Source organism: Primulina eburnea, chromosome 12 (assembly GCF_022965805.1).
Source record: "Primulina eburnea isolate SZY01 chromosome 12, ASM2296580v1, whole genome shotgun sequence".
Classification (NCBI taxonomy): domain Eukaryota; kingdom Viridiplantae; phylum Streptophyta; class Magnoliopsida; order Lamiales; family Gesneriaceae; genus Primulina; species Primulina eburnea.
This window is the reverse complement of record NC_133112.1, coordinates 2,535,863-2,549,972: the sequence shown is the minus strand read 5'-3', so window position 1 is coordinate 2,549,972 and position 14,110 is coordinate 2,535,863. Positions and strand designations below refer to the sequence as shown.

General features: G+C 37.6%; 2 protein-coding genes across 2 annotated transcripts; one reads left to right on the top strand and one right to left on the bottom strand.

Moving 5' to 3' along the window:
- Positions 1 to 30: 30 nt before the first annotated feature.
- LOC140807489 (replication factor C subunit 3) lies at positions 31 to 4,190 on the top strand. Its single transcript, XM_073164346.1, has 9 exons — positions 31 to 454; positions 1,221 to 1,437; positions 1,652 to 1,731; positions 1,815 to 1,974; positions 2,135 to 2,216; positions 3,331 to 3,460; positions 3,538 to 3,601; positions 3,674 to 3,742; positions 3,934 to 4,190. Exons 1-9 carry the CDS (start codon positions 271 to 273, stop codon positions 4,034 to 4,036), a joined length of 1,089 nt encoding a protein of 362 aa, XP_073020447.1. The 5' UTR covers positions 31 to 270; the 3' UTR covers positions 4,037 to 4,190.
- On the bottom strand, positions 4,125 to 12,425 carry LOC140807488 (protein CELLULOSE SYNTHASE INTERACTIVE 3-like). Its single transcript, XM_073164345.1, is given in 8 exon segments — positions 4,125 to 4,950; positions 5,098 to 5,214; positions 5,292 to 5,749; positions 5,913 to 8,457; positions 8,571 to 8,765; positions 8,767 to 11,623; positions 11,717 to 11,822; positions 12,310 to 12,425. Coding segments are annotated over 7 exon segments (6,399 nt in total). The 5' UTR covers positions 11,782 to 11,822; positions 12,310 to 12,425; the 3' UTR covers positions 4,125 to 4,788.
- Between the last annotated feature and the right edge of the window lie 1,685 nt (positions 12,426 to 14,110).

Below are 14,110 nucleotides of genomic sequence, written 5' to 3'. Positions count from 1 at the left end.
AATTAAAGGGAATTCATAAAATAAGGGCAACGTTGGCGCCAAATAACATCCCAGCGAGCCCGCCGCGGTAGTGTTCTCTCAAGTTTCGTCCAATTTGAGCAAAAATCGCATTTGTGAATAAATGATTCTCCACATTCTCAGCGCTCAAAAAGTGTACACACAAACATAAACCGCAGCAAGTTCTACAGTAGGAAATCAGTCTCCATTCCTAGTAGGAAAAAAAGGAAAAAAGGTCTGTTCTGCCAAACGGCGTCGTATCATCCTTGGACAATGGCGGGCACAATTTCAGTCATGGACATCGACGACGAAGGCGACAACAATCACATTCCGAAACCCGATAATGGAAAGAACGTCGTCGTATCTCCGCCGAAATCCAAGGCCATCCCCTGGGTCGAGAAGTACCGTCCTCAATCTCTAGACGACGTCGCAGCGCACCGTGATATTGTTGAAACCAGTAAATTACTCTTCTATCACTACTTACGGATGTGTATATATCTCATTTATATGCTGCTTTGCTTCGAACAGTTGGTGCGTTTACTGTCTGGCTAATGCTTTCTCTAGAATTTTTTATTTTTTGAAGTGTTTTATGTTGACTCGTGCACTTGGTTGGAATTTTTAAGCCGCTTGGGCGTGAATTTAATGTTTGTATGTAGTTGGGTTCCTGCATTTTACCTCGATTAAGCCATTGTATTTTTCGTTTCAGCTTTTTTAGCAATACAATATAACATTCACCATTTTTTTGACAAAGTCCTTTCAGATTATCTGGTTATGCCTGTCTTATCCCTAGCTTAATCCTCCATCAGAGATGGTCGTTAAGCATGTTTCTGTTTCTGCATGTCTTCATTAATCATCACGCTCTTCACACATTCTCTTGTGTTTGAAACCCTCACACCATTACTAATTCCGGAAAAATTACTATGATATGGTACTTCCAGAACCAATAATCACAATAATCAAGGGTGCCAATGTTCTTGATGACTAGAATAAGAGATAAAGAAATTATTGGCAAGGTGTTGCTTCCAAATTGTGAAAGATAAGACTTGATGAGGTTTTGTTCATTGCTGTTTGCAAGTCTTTCTCGCTGTCTATGTGTGTCTCGACACTTTTTTATCCCATGCAATTATGCCAGAGTGGATGTGTTTCTCCTACGGTGAATGTACCCATATATGTATAGATTTTCAGGACCACGTTCAAATTGTGCAATGGGTTTTGTGCTGCAGTTGACAGATTAGCTAGTGGGAACAGATTACCCCATTTGCTGCTTTATGGACCACCAGGAACGGGGAAAACATCCACTATACTGGCATTGGCGCGCAAGCTGTATGGGAATCAGATGCACAACATGGTTCTTGAGCTGAACGCATCAGATGATCGTGGTATTGATGTGGTCCGGCAGCAGATTCAGGACTTTGCAAGCACTCAGAGTATCTCTTTTGGGTATATTATGAATTGCTCGTGTGTAATACTTGTTTGTTTGGAGAATTGGAGTGGATGAATGATAGACCTATTGAAGGATTTTAGAAGGATTCCGCACATATTTTCGATGATTTTACCGTTTGAATAAAATTTATACAAATTCTGTGTTCCTGACGCATTACATATGAGCTGACTTTATTTTGTGAACTTTGTCTGAGAAGCTTTTATTTTGCAGGGGAAAATCTGCTGTAAAGTTAGTTCTATTGGATGAGGCAGATGCCATGACCAAGGATGCACAATTCGCTCTCCGTCGTGGCAAGAATTGTTTTTGTCTTTTATTCATGTCTTTGTTTTTATTTGTTGTTTGAAACTTGTGCTCCATTCTATTTGCTCTGCAGTCATTGAGAAATACACAAAAAGCACTAGATTTGCTTTGATTTGTAACAATGTCAACAAGCTTATTCCAGCCGTACAATCAAGGTGTACCCGGTTTCGATTTGCTCCTCTTGATGCTGTGAATATCACTGAGAGGCTTAAACATGTTATTAAAGCTGAAATGTAAGTTTAACAGCAATGCCTGATCGTAATTGTTTAAATGTTTTTCTTGTTTCGGTTATCTTATATTTTAACCATATTACTAGAATTATTGGAAGTTTATTTTTTTTACAGCTTCAGTGCGATTAATATAATTTGACCCAATATAATATGATTGATTCAGGCTTGACGTACCTGAAAATGGTTTGAAGGCTCTTGTAAGACTTTGTAATGGTGACATGAGAAAAGCCTTGAATATTTTACAGGTTAGTATCTCTTGATTGCAGTTCATATTTGTGTTCATATTTGTGTTATTTGTTTGCAAATAATCACAACTTTATCTCTACAAAAATGTACTTATAAGATCAATGGGGTTCTTCATACTTACTGTGCCCTCGATCCCACCTGCCCATCTCTGACAATTGTTGGAAGCTTTCTGGGGTAAAGGATGGCACACATTTTTTCATTTAATGCTTCAGCTTGGCATTTTGAGTGCTCAAAATAGCCTTGGACCTCATTTGTCTCCTAGATCTTATTGTTTATACTTTATAATGGAGTTTTCTGTACAACCTCCTTATGAAATATAGAAAATTCACATTTCTCCCTTGTGAAAATTAAGTAGGCATCCAGTTTTTATAAAAGTTACACGAATACCCCTGCTTCTGCTGGAAATCTGTCGAGTTGAAGTATGATGATGATATCTCATATACTAGTTACCAAATGACCACGGGCAAAACGGTTAGAAATAAACAGTTTGATACATGTCATATTTCAGACCGGCTACACTAGTTCGGATGTTAGCTAAGCTAACTGGACACTATAAGATTGAGCTTGATGAAACGGATATAGCAACCGAAAACGTTCAGTTAGTATAGATAACTTAAGAACTAGTCTAGCCGGCCTGCATTATGATTTGTAGGAAATTGAGTTTTCTTTCTAAAATTTTTGGTCGCCGATCATTTTGATCACTGGTCTAGAAGATATCATCAAAATCCTTCACCTCGTCAGATTTTCAGCTGGTGCGGGGTGGTGTTCGTCCAACTTTTATAAAAGGTTAAGGTATAAGATATCTATTTAATTTTCGCAAGTGTTAATTTTCGATATTTCACATGAGAATTTGGTGCAAAAAACTCCTTTATAATGTCCTTGTCTCGGTCACTGGTGAAACCTGTCTTCAAATCTTGGGAAATGCCAAAGATATCATTGTCTTGGGCAATCCTCGAGTTTTGGAATTTTCAGCCAGCCTGCTTAATGAATTGCCCTTCGTTTTCAAACATATGAACTGATAATGATGTCGAAACTATATTGGTTTCTGTTGTTTTCTTTTTGTGCTCTTGTGTGAATCCTTATTTCAATTTAATTGCTTCTTGTTTTTTGCAGTCAACACATATGGCTTCTCAGCAGATTACGGAAGAAGCTATATACTTGTGCACTGGAAATCCTTTGCCTAAAGACATTGAACAGATTTCCTTTTGGCTTCTGAATGAGTCATTTGCCACGAGTTACAAAAGTATCCATCTTGAACTTTGAATTATATACATTTATCTGTAGTTTTTTGCTTAATTTGTTACTATTAACCATATGCAGAAATTTCTGAAATCAAGACAAGAAAAGGACTGGCTTTGGTGGATATTGTGAGAGAAGTAACAATGTATGTACCTGTGTTTTTGGTTGTTCACCTGGGAAAATTTCATTTTGCTCAACCCTTGTTGCTTGACAATAGGTTTGTTTTCAAGATCAAGATGCCGGCTGATGTTCGTATTCTTCTTATAAATGAAATGGCCGATATCGAGTATGTTTCCTTTTTCTTCTTTAGTCAAACTTAATTTCACTTGGAGTTGCATTATAAAATAAATTCTTCCCTCAAGATGAATGGTTGCTTCAATTGGTGTTCCTTTTTACGTGTAATAATATGCTGCTGTATAGTTTTACCATTATTTTTAATGAATTTGTTCTTTCTGTAATTATATTTCTGGGATGCAGATATAGGCTGAGTTTAGCATGCAATGATAAGCTGCAGCTTGGATCACTAATTGCTGCTTTTACCCGAACCAGGGCTTCGCTTGTTGCTGCTGCTGCAAAATAGTGGCGCTACTTGTATCAAATGCATCTTCGTGCCATAAATTAGCAGCTGGAAAGTCCATTAGACGATGCTTTATAGAATAGACTCTACATGTTTTGTTTTGAAGTAACAGTGTCTTCTATCCTCGCTTCACCTTAACAAATTTACTTTTTGATTATCTGATTCGACTCTTGAGGAATATGATAATAATAGCAATACCAAAGAATTGAAGAAAAATACGTACAGTCGAGAAACGTGGTCTAGAAAAGCGAGGGCGGTTTTTTTTTTTTTTTTTTTGGAAAATAAAGAGAGGGCCGTTTTTCCATGTGCTTTCCGGAACCATTTTCAAACATCCCAAAATGAACAGACTTTTTGCTTTATTTTCGTTTTTTTCCTTCAAAAAATGTATTTCCTCTTGACAATGGTTTGTTACAAGATACAGAACAAGAATTGCATTTTCCTTTCCGGTTTCCTAAAAAACAGAGGATGATTTACCTAAGAATGTTTCTACCCCTGGTCTTTACTGCACCAGTTCCTGAAGAAAAAAAAAAGACTTGCCGTTCAGCGTGCGGAAACCACCTTCCCTTCTATGTTTCCACCATCTCTGATAAAAATAAATAAAAAAAGAATTGCTGTCAATTTTTACTGCAATTTACAATCAGCTCCATTACCTAAGAACTGGATCTTTCTATCATATGTTCACATCTCGATGGAAACATATTTTCTTTGATTGATGCCAAAATTAAATAATTGATAAATGTGATCTTGTACTTGTTTCACACGTTTTCATTCAACGTGCTATTAGACCACGCCATCTCTAGTTCAAGGGTCCGGGATGAGCTATCTTTGTTGGTATCTTGGCCAAGGTTGAGAAGATCACTGTAAGATCCTTCATTCACCACTTTGTCTATTGGGATTGTAACTCTACCCAGAGTGGTCTGAAATAAGACATTTTAACTATGTAAAATGGCACGGTTAAGCAAACCTAAAAGACCCTTTTGCTCAGGATATGTGATCAAACAATATCCTCTGTCCACCCCTCTTTTGCTGTACCATGTTTAGAGTTAAATAGAAAAGCAGTTTACCTTTCCAAAAGTATTCCTGCTTCTGCAAACAATATTTAACTTTTGGCCCTTAGGTGGTACATCAAAAGCCCATGTGAACTTTTCTTCCCATTCTGGAGACGTGTTGTGGCTCACAACCTAATAATTTGCACACACACATGTTCAAGATTGATTTATTTTTATGTTTGACTAAATAAATTATCATTTGATGATACCTTAGTGTACCTAGCAGGGCAATGGCCTATGCTCAGTTGACAAAACGCATTAGTGCCTCCTGTCACTTGCTTCAAATTGTCTGCACGCTTTATTGCAACGGTTAAACAACCTGGTAAAGAGTGGAGTAAGCTTTCAATTCTATCAAGAAAATTCGGTGGGCAAGTTTTCATATGGATTTGTAGGAAAGGAATGGCTTCGGCTGCAACCATAGCTTGAGATTTTGACATGTCTATTGGTATGGTCGACCACGTATGTTTCAGTAAGCACAAGGTTGTCAATGCAGAATCTTGAGCAGCCTCAGTACCAGACTTTAGTGCAGTTAATAAATGGGGTATACATAGTGTCGTTGCTTCAGAAACATGGAGCTTGTGAAAATTGGAAAGGATAACATGTATGGTCTTCAAAATTTCTTCTTCTTTTACGCTGGATCTAGATGACTCTTCTTTCTCTAAAACAGCTGCACGTGGAAAACGAATTGATTAGAAGCTCCTGAAGTATGATTTGAGTTCAAAGATTTGATAATTTGAAGATAGATTTATCCTATCTACTGAAAAGCAAAACTAAAGTAGGACGTTGAAAACACATGAAGAAATGAAATAGGAATATGAACGGTGAATTACCAGTCAAAGATTTGATTAGTTCATTTGATGCGTATTCTTGAAGGGTATGATTCGAAAATAAGTATCTAACAAGCAGTGCTGTCTGATCTACAACTTCTGAATCCGAGGACAGCAGCAGTTCTTGAATCCTCAATACACCACCTGCTTCAGCGACGGTTCTCCTATTTGTTCTGCTGTGCATGACAAAGTTCTGCAATGCACAAACTGTCACGATTTGCATATCTTTCGTGGGCTGATCTTCGAGGAGGAACACCAGAGCTCGGCAAGCAGAGGCAGAATCACTAGCCCTAGCCAGACCTTCGTGTTGGGAGAGGTTACCAAGAGCAAGAGCGGCAAGAAGTCGGCCATTTTCAGATCTGGTCTGTGGGTCGAGCAAATACTGGGCGAGAGGGGCAATTGCATATTTACAAGCCTTCATTTCCCTTACCCGAGTATTATTAAATAGTTCTTCTAGTAGAGTACCCGATACTTCTTCACAGTGGTGAGACCTTACTAGATCTAGCAAAGCATCTATTGCACCAGCCTCAGCCATCAGTTCAGCACTTGAAGAATCAGCCTTTTCTTGAACTATCAGTGAATTTATGGCGACCACAACTGTGCTCTCAAGACCTGAATATAACATCTTTACAAGTACCCCTACCGGAACTCTGAAGTAGTAGTCAGCATCAAAACGCAGAAGATTTGAGAGTACTAATGCAGCAGATTCCAACAAATCATCAGAAGGTAAAGGGTCTTCCTGAACAATAACCTTGGAGAGCTCAAATATACCACCAGCATCAGAAACTTCCTTTGGCCAACTCAAGGAGATATTTTCCAATGCCTTTATTGCAGTTTGTTGTAAATTCAGAATCCCGATCCCCACAAGATGAACAAGAGGAAGAATTGCATTTTTTGTAAGCATATCTTGCGGAAAATGTTCTTGATCAAGAAAGTGAGACAATAACTCGGCACCCAGCTGCTGGATCGCCTGTGATGGGGATTCAAGAACCGAAATTAAAGGTTCAATGACTTGGTTAGGAGTAAGTTTACACCTTGAAAGACTTTGTGGCTTCTCCAAAATGTTGACAAGAACTTGTAGGGCACTGTGCTGTCCCTGAAGGTCAAAATCCGTCTTGAACAGTAGCATAAAGAAAGGCTCTACACTTCTTGCAGCAGCTAGGCTTTTTGAAATAGCACTACTGTTTGTCAAGATTCGGAAGAGCTCTGCAATAGTGGTACACAATGAGTTTGGAGCAGTCGGGAGTAACTTGAGACAGTTATCTATAATTCCAAGGTTTACCATTTCCAATTTCCTTGGAGTTCTATCTTTCCCCAGTTTAATTAGTGTGGATATGCTTGCTTCAATAAGCAGATGATTTGTTCCGGAAACCAGATAAACGAGCTTCCCAACAAGATCATGAGAAGATGTAATATCCACCTGGTTTTCATCTTCCAACAATCTCCCCAAAGCCCGCACACTAGATTCCACAGCTGTTTCTTCATCAGACTGCATCAACAATATGAGAGGTCCTATGCATTCTGAGGTGATTGGCGATTCTCGAATTCTTGAATTCCCGAAAAGAATACAGCACAATTTTGCAGCATCACTCTTTAGTTTCAAATTAGCAACAGATGAGATGATTTTATGGAGGCAGACAAGAAGATTGCCTTCAACTTCAGCCAGCATAGCTGCCTTTGCATAATTATCTGAAGTCAACTTAATTAAAGCACTTAAAGCAGTCTGTTGTTCGTACTCGAAAGGCGTATCCAGCATATCTGCCAAAGGCTGAATGGCCTGGATTGATGCTTCAGAATCTCTTATTTCTTTCGAGTCAAAGAGTTCGTTTATGGCTCTAGCGGCACTCAATCTCGCACTTTTTGATCCCAGATGAAGAACAGCTACAAGTTGATTCATGCAACTGAGAGCCGATTCATATTGAACAAGATCGGGATTACTGAACATTATTCTTAGTAATTCGGATACCGTTGCCTCGGTCAAGTCTTGAGGGCTCAATGATAGATACTTGGTCAGAGCATCCAGTGCTCCAGCTTCAGCAATGAATAATTTATTGGTATCATTTCCATGTGCAATTTTTGTCAAAAGGCGAACCGAGAAGGATGGGGCTCCTGGCCTATTTGGAATGGGTCTCAATAAATCAACAAGTAGAGGAATAGTATTTTGAGAAACAGGACCTACTCTAATTTCATCGATTTGGAATAAGCTTTCAAGAACTATCTGGTCGGGATTTTTTACTAAGGAAAATTCTTCAGACAAGGCCATCACATTCGGCATATCTGATTCAATATGTCCTATCAGGGACATCAAGCCAGAAACTGTACCTGAATTTGCTATTGCTAGATTTATTTCCTTATTTTCATGGCCAACAAGGCTAGCATACGCCTGAGCAGCAAAGAATCTATCAATCATTTCAGCTGAATTGAAGAGGACTGATAGTGATTGTATAAAACTCATGGCCGTAGAAGAGGAGACAGCATCAGTATCCTGAAACAATATAGCCGCTAGAAGGGCACTGATCCATATACCCTCCGTATCTTCGAAAACTGCCTGAGAAAAGTGTATCATTTTAGAAAGAAAATTTAGAAGAAGATAAAGAGAAAAATAGAAGAATAACAAAGATATGTAATGTGGAATGGAGATGAACTGGTTCTGAACACTACCTGATCACGATTAGCATGTCTTGCAAACTTGTCAGAAAGAATTTCCAGTGCTCCGGCTTCCATCATTGTGATTTTACTCTTTGAATGAAATGAAGAAATTATAGATAGCAACCACAAGGCAACAGTACCTCCCAAGACCGTTGCAGGATCAGGCACATCGAAATCATCTCTAACCCTGAAAATCTGATCTATCTCTATAAGCTCTAGGGGTCCTAACTTCAATTTCAACAGACGAGCAACTAGAGTTCTGCTTCATCATATCCACTAACGTGTAAATAAGAGGTTTCAAGTACCCAGATGCCTCCAGTGCATGTATTGATTGGATTTTATGTTCCTTGGCAGCACAAATTAGCAACGTTGTTCCCCCAACTCTCACTTCTTGGCTTCTGGAATTCATTATTCTAATAGCCAAATTACCAATCGACTTTGAATTTGAGACCAATACGTCGCCTAAAGCAGCTGGTTGATCCGTAGAAAGTCTAGACAAAATTTCAATAGCTTTATCTTGTACTGATGTAGGTCCCTCGCATAGGCAGTGCAACAGAGGGTCTAAACTTGACGAAACTTCGGCGAGTCCAGACCATGGTGAATAGGAGGAGTGGCCAAGTTTTGTCCGTGACAATAGTGAAACAACTTCTAAAGTATCAAGAAACTCGGTGCTATCAACATCCGTGGCATTCAAGGAATCAATCACCTCAAGAACAATAAATCGACACTGAGAGCTACCAGTCAGCACATCGCCTACCGGAAAATGCTTCAGTAATTGATGAAGAGCACGAGAGGCGCTTTGCTTACCTTCCAAAGACCCTTCTCCCAAAACTCGTGTTATGGCGGAAACAATATCTTCTGCCAATGCTTCTGCAGCTACTTGGGGATCCGACAATTCATAAGACAATGCAGCCATTGCCCTTTCTGCAGAATCTATTTGTAATGTTTTGGCTTTTCTGATCAAAGGCTTGATGTCACCTTCTGAGATGTATGATGTCTTACTCATTTTCTTAAACTTGATTGGGTGGGATACAGAATTCAGTGCCTGAGGGAACTTAGTTGCAATGCCTTGAGTGTTGCTGGTTAATATTTTCATACAAGGATTCACAGCTTCGTCTGTCTTGAGACCATCACATAAATCTTGCCGATTGATGAATAAATCAGCCAACACCAATGCAGCATGCTCTCGAGTCCTCTCGTTTGATGAATTGAAAAGCTGGACAAGTGCCTTCAGACCTTTATAAGCAGTGGCACCTGGATTCACAAGATCACTTAATGATGCCATGGAAAGAACATGACCCAAAACTTTGATGACGTGTGTCTTGGCGCTTGGAGAGTCCCCCAAGAGCAAAGCAAGCAACTGATTGATGGAAGATGGATTTCCATTCTTGATAAGCTTTATTAGAGTGTTAGCAGAAACTTCTTGTTCTTCTGGTCCACCATTTTTAAGAAGCCATATAAATGCCGGAACGGCTCCTGCACTTTCAAGAATGACTCTAATTTCTTCACTGTAATGGCACAAATTCCACAAAATATGTGCTGCATCATTTCTTGCCTTCTCAGATCCAACTTCTAGTAATAGGACAAGTGGAGGAACTCCACCAGCCGAAGTTAGTGCCCACTTGCTGTCATCGACTTGTTTGGTCAAGATTGAAAGCATCTTAACTGCGTATTCTTGGTGTTTTTCATTGGATAACCCGAATGATGAGATAAGCAACTGAATCCCTTCTCTCTTTCCTAATGCTTCCCATACACTTACCCCCTCAGTACATAACCGTATTAATGAAAAAATAAAACACTCCTGAGCATCACCAGACACCATGGTTATGAGCCCAACAAGCACCTTTTTAGCTTCTGATTGACTGATGGAAACTGATAGATATGCGTTACCATATAGGCCGGCCATGGCCTCTAGAAGGCGCTCCTGAACTTGCTTATTATCTCTGGGTTTCAAAAGCATAACTAATATGCTCTCAATCTTTGTTGATTCGAATGGTTCTACATCACCATTCTGCTTGAAAACCATCAGACAATGAGCAAGAGCTCCAATTATATCAGCAACTGGAGCAGCTAACCTTGAGGACTGAGAAAGCTCTCCAAGATGAATAATTAATTTAAACATCCCACCACATATATTTGCTAAAGTTTGCATTGAATGCCGTTGAAGAGCCTCTGCTACCTCTCCTTGAATCCCTTCTTTGGAAGGAGCAACCACAACTCCAATAAGCAATGGCATGCCCTGCGCATCAACAATAGATTCCTTGCCTTTTTTTGATTTTATAGAAAGAGCTTCTAATGCCTCGGCAGCACTGGCTCGCACAGTGACATCCTTCTTATCACTTAAGAGCCTGAGCAAGGATTTGACCGCACCTGAATCAACTATTTTCATGACACTATCTGGAAAATCTAGAATCATGTGTGCTAAGAGAGAAGCAGCATTGGATTGTGAAGTGGAATTTTCCGAAGAGAGAAGTCCCACAATAATATCCACTCCACCGACGTCAAGAATTGCCTGCCAATATCCTTCTTTATCGCCACACAGATTTCTCAACGCTCCAGTGACAAATCCTTCTACTGTTTTATCATTATTTTTAGCATTGAGCTGATCCCATAAAGTTTGAACCACACCTTCGGTAACAAATATTTTCATGCCTACTTGATCATCTGAAATTCCACTGGATGACACGGCATATATGGCTTCAGCAGCTGCCTTCCGAGCCTCAGTTGCATTTGATTTCAAAAGTGAGAGTAGAGGTGGTATGCATCCACCTAGAAGCACTTTTACTCGAAAATCCTTGGTTCTACACAGAATGCTTAAAGTTGCAGCAACATTTATTTTTGCTGGCAGAGTTCCATTTCGAAGAATGGACACAAACAACGGCATTGCTTGGTCATGTGAAATGATAAAAGCTCGAGCTTCTTTTCTTGTTTTTGCAATACCTAGCAAACGAGCCGTGGTAAGTTCTTTTTCATGTGCAGACGTCACGTTGGCGTGCAGCTGGTCGACCAGTTGAGCAACCCTCGAGATATCTGGATCATCCGCTTCTGTGGTTCCGTTTGGCACCCTGGAGATATAAAATTTTCAACAATGTTAGTACTAGACCTTAGTTCGTTAGCATGAATGCATCATTTTTGGAGACACTAGCTGACGATCTTACTTATTTTTTCGAGACAAAGATAAAGCTTTTCGAAATGTTCGTTTCACAGGAGATGAACTTGACATTGGCACGTGGAATCCTCGTTTCAAACAAAATTCTCAGTCTCCTGCAGTTCACAAGTAGTTAAAATCACTCCACTAGACCCAGCGCCTAATTAAATGCAAAAAAACGAAACCTTCATTCACTTCCACTAAAAAAATGGCTTTTCGCAGTGCTTAAATTCTCATTCGATTAGTGTATTCCTACACAAATTCACAAAAAAAACATCCACTTATCTATAAAAAAAAATTAACCATTAATCGAGTCGAAATTTAGTGTATCTTTCGTGCTCACAAGATCCAATCCTACTTTCTCCTCTGCCGAAGTTGAATTGCTCATCCAAATTACTGAACAAGCTCTATAGTTTTTTGTTGTCATCCCAGCCCAGTGTACAAAAATAATACTAAAACGTAGAACTCGAACGGTTCCAACCCGTTGCATTCAATAAATTTTAAATCCAGGGGAATTCATAAAATCACAAGATTAACCAAAATACAGAAAAATAACAAATCGAAAACATTAAAATAAAAACGAAAGTCGCAAGTTAAATTTACCTGAGCCGGAAATTTGAAAAATGCAGCCAAAATTACCAAGCAATTTCATATACAACAATGGTGCTCAAATCAACCTGCATAATAATAAGAATAGTGTTGATAAAAGGAATGTCGATCCAAGCCCAGATCATTATTTCCTCGTATTTATTTGTTCATGCACGTAAATTTGCACATGCACATGCATTTCAATGCAGATATCGGAAAATGAATATATGTGGAAATGGGAATTAAGTATATGAGGAATCTGATCGGACAAATTGCGAAAAAGAGTGGAAAAACTAACCTAGAAACGATATCCTTGTATCTTTTTTCCCAGCATTTATTTGTCCCCGTCGTGTTCATATATGTATTAATGAAGCAGGTTATATTTATTCAATATTAATTATATTCATAATTATTTGCATTAATAATTCGCCTGATTATCAAATATTTTGGTTGTTAATATTAATATTTAAAATAATATTGCTGAGATACAAGCAAAGGCAGTGATGACTTAAAAATTTGTTAGAAAAAGAGTTCATTTTGCTTAATATTTATTTTCATATTTTATAATTAAAAGACTATGTTTCATAGTTTTTTAAATACTTTGTTTGTATGTTCTAACATCATTTCCATGATACAGATCCACATCAAAAGGTGGATTATTTTCTTTTATCGTAAAAGTGTTTTTTTTAAAAACATGTTTTTTTTTTGGGAGAAAAAATCACTTTCGGTAAATGTTAGTAACAGGGACGTAGCCAGAAAAAGTTTGGATCCTGGGCTAAAAATTTATTGGCTAAAATTTGTGCTAAAATTTGTGATATACTCAATGTTATTTTATTTTTAAAATTTGTGGGCTAAAATGAGCTAAAATTTAAAAAAGAAAAAAACTACATCCATATTTTTAAATAAGCCCAAAAATCAAACATGGGCTGGAGCCCACCCCAGCCTTTAGGGTGGCTCCGTCCCTGGCTAGTATAAATTTTAAAAATAGTTTATAATTTTTAAAAAATTAATGGATATCTTTTTTGAGTAATTAAGGAAAAAAATGATAACTAAGTAATATTTATGCTTTTATCCTGAAAATTAATATTATAGAGTAATGAATAATTTTACTCGGAAACACATATACTAAACTTTTTCGTTTGATATAAATCTTAAGAGGAAGAAACTAGAAAGAATAGGCCTTGTTTCAAATTTAAGTAAAAAAAAACCAAAAGGATGAAGGAAACAAGAAGAATCGAACATGCACTGAGTATTGGAAATAATTAGTGTAGATTTTGTTGAATTTGTTTATTTGGTGAACGCATAAAAAGGAAATAATCACTACTATTTGGTGATTTTTTTATTTTGAAAAATTGCAATTTCAGTTATGTAAATTGACATATTAAATCGACATATTTTAAGTTTTAGTCATGTAACTTTAATATATTTGATTTTCGCTATAAGTCAATAAATAATCGAATATTGCTTATTCGACACGAATGATCTCTGACATAACTTTTGTAACGAAAATAAACATATATTACACACGTTAAAATAAATCTAAAAAAATAAAAATAAGTCAAAACGACATTCAATATTTCAAAATGAGAAGAAAAAACTTATTGTTTATTTTTATTTAGATATATTTTAATATGTATAATATAGATTTTGTTCTCGTCACATGAGTCATGTAAGATTATAACGTTGATGGAAAATAAATAATATTTTGTGTATTTAGTGGTTTCGAGTAAAAAATGACAAAAAAAATCTAAATTAGAAGCAAACCAAACAGAAACAAATTACAAGAATAAATGATCCAAAACGTTACTTACAAAAC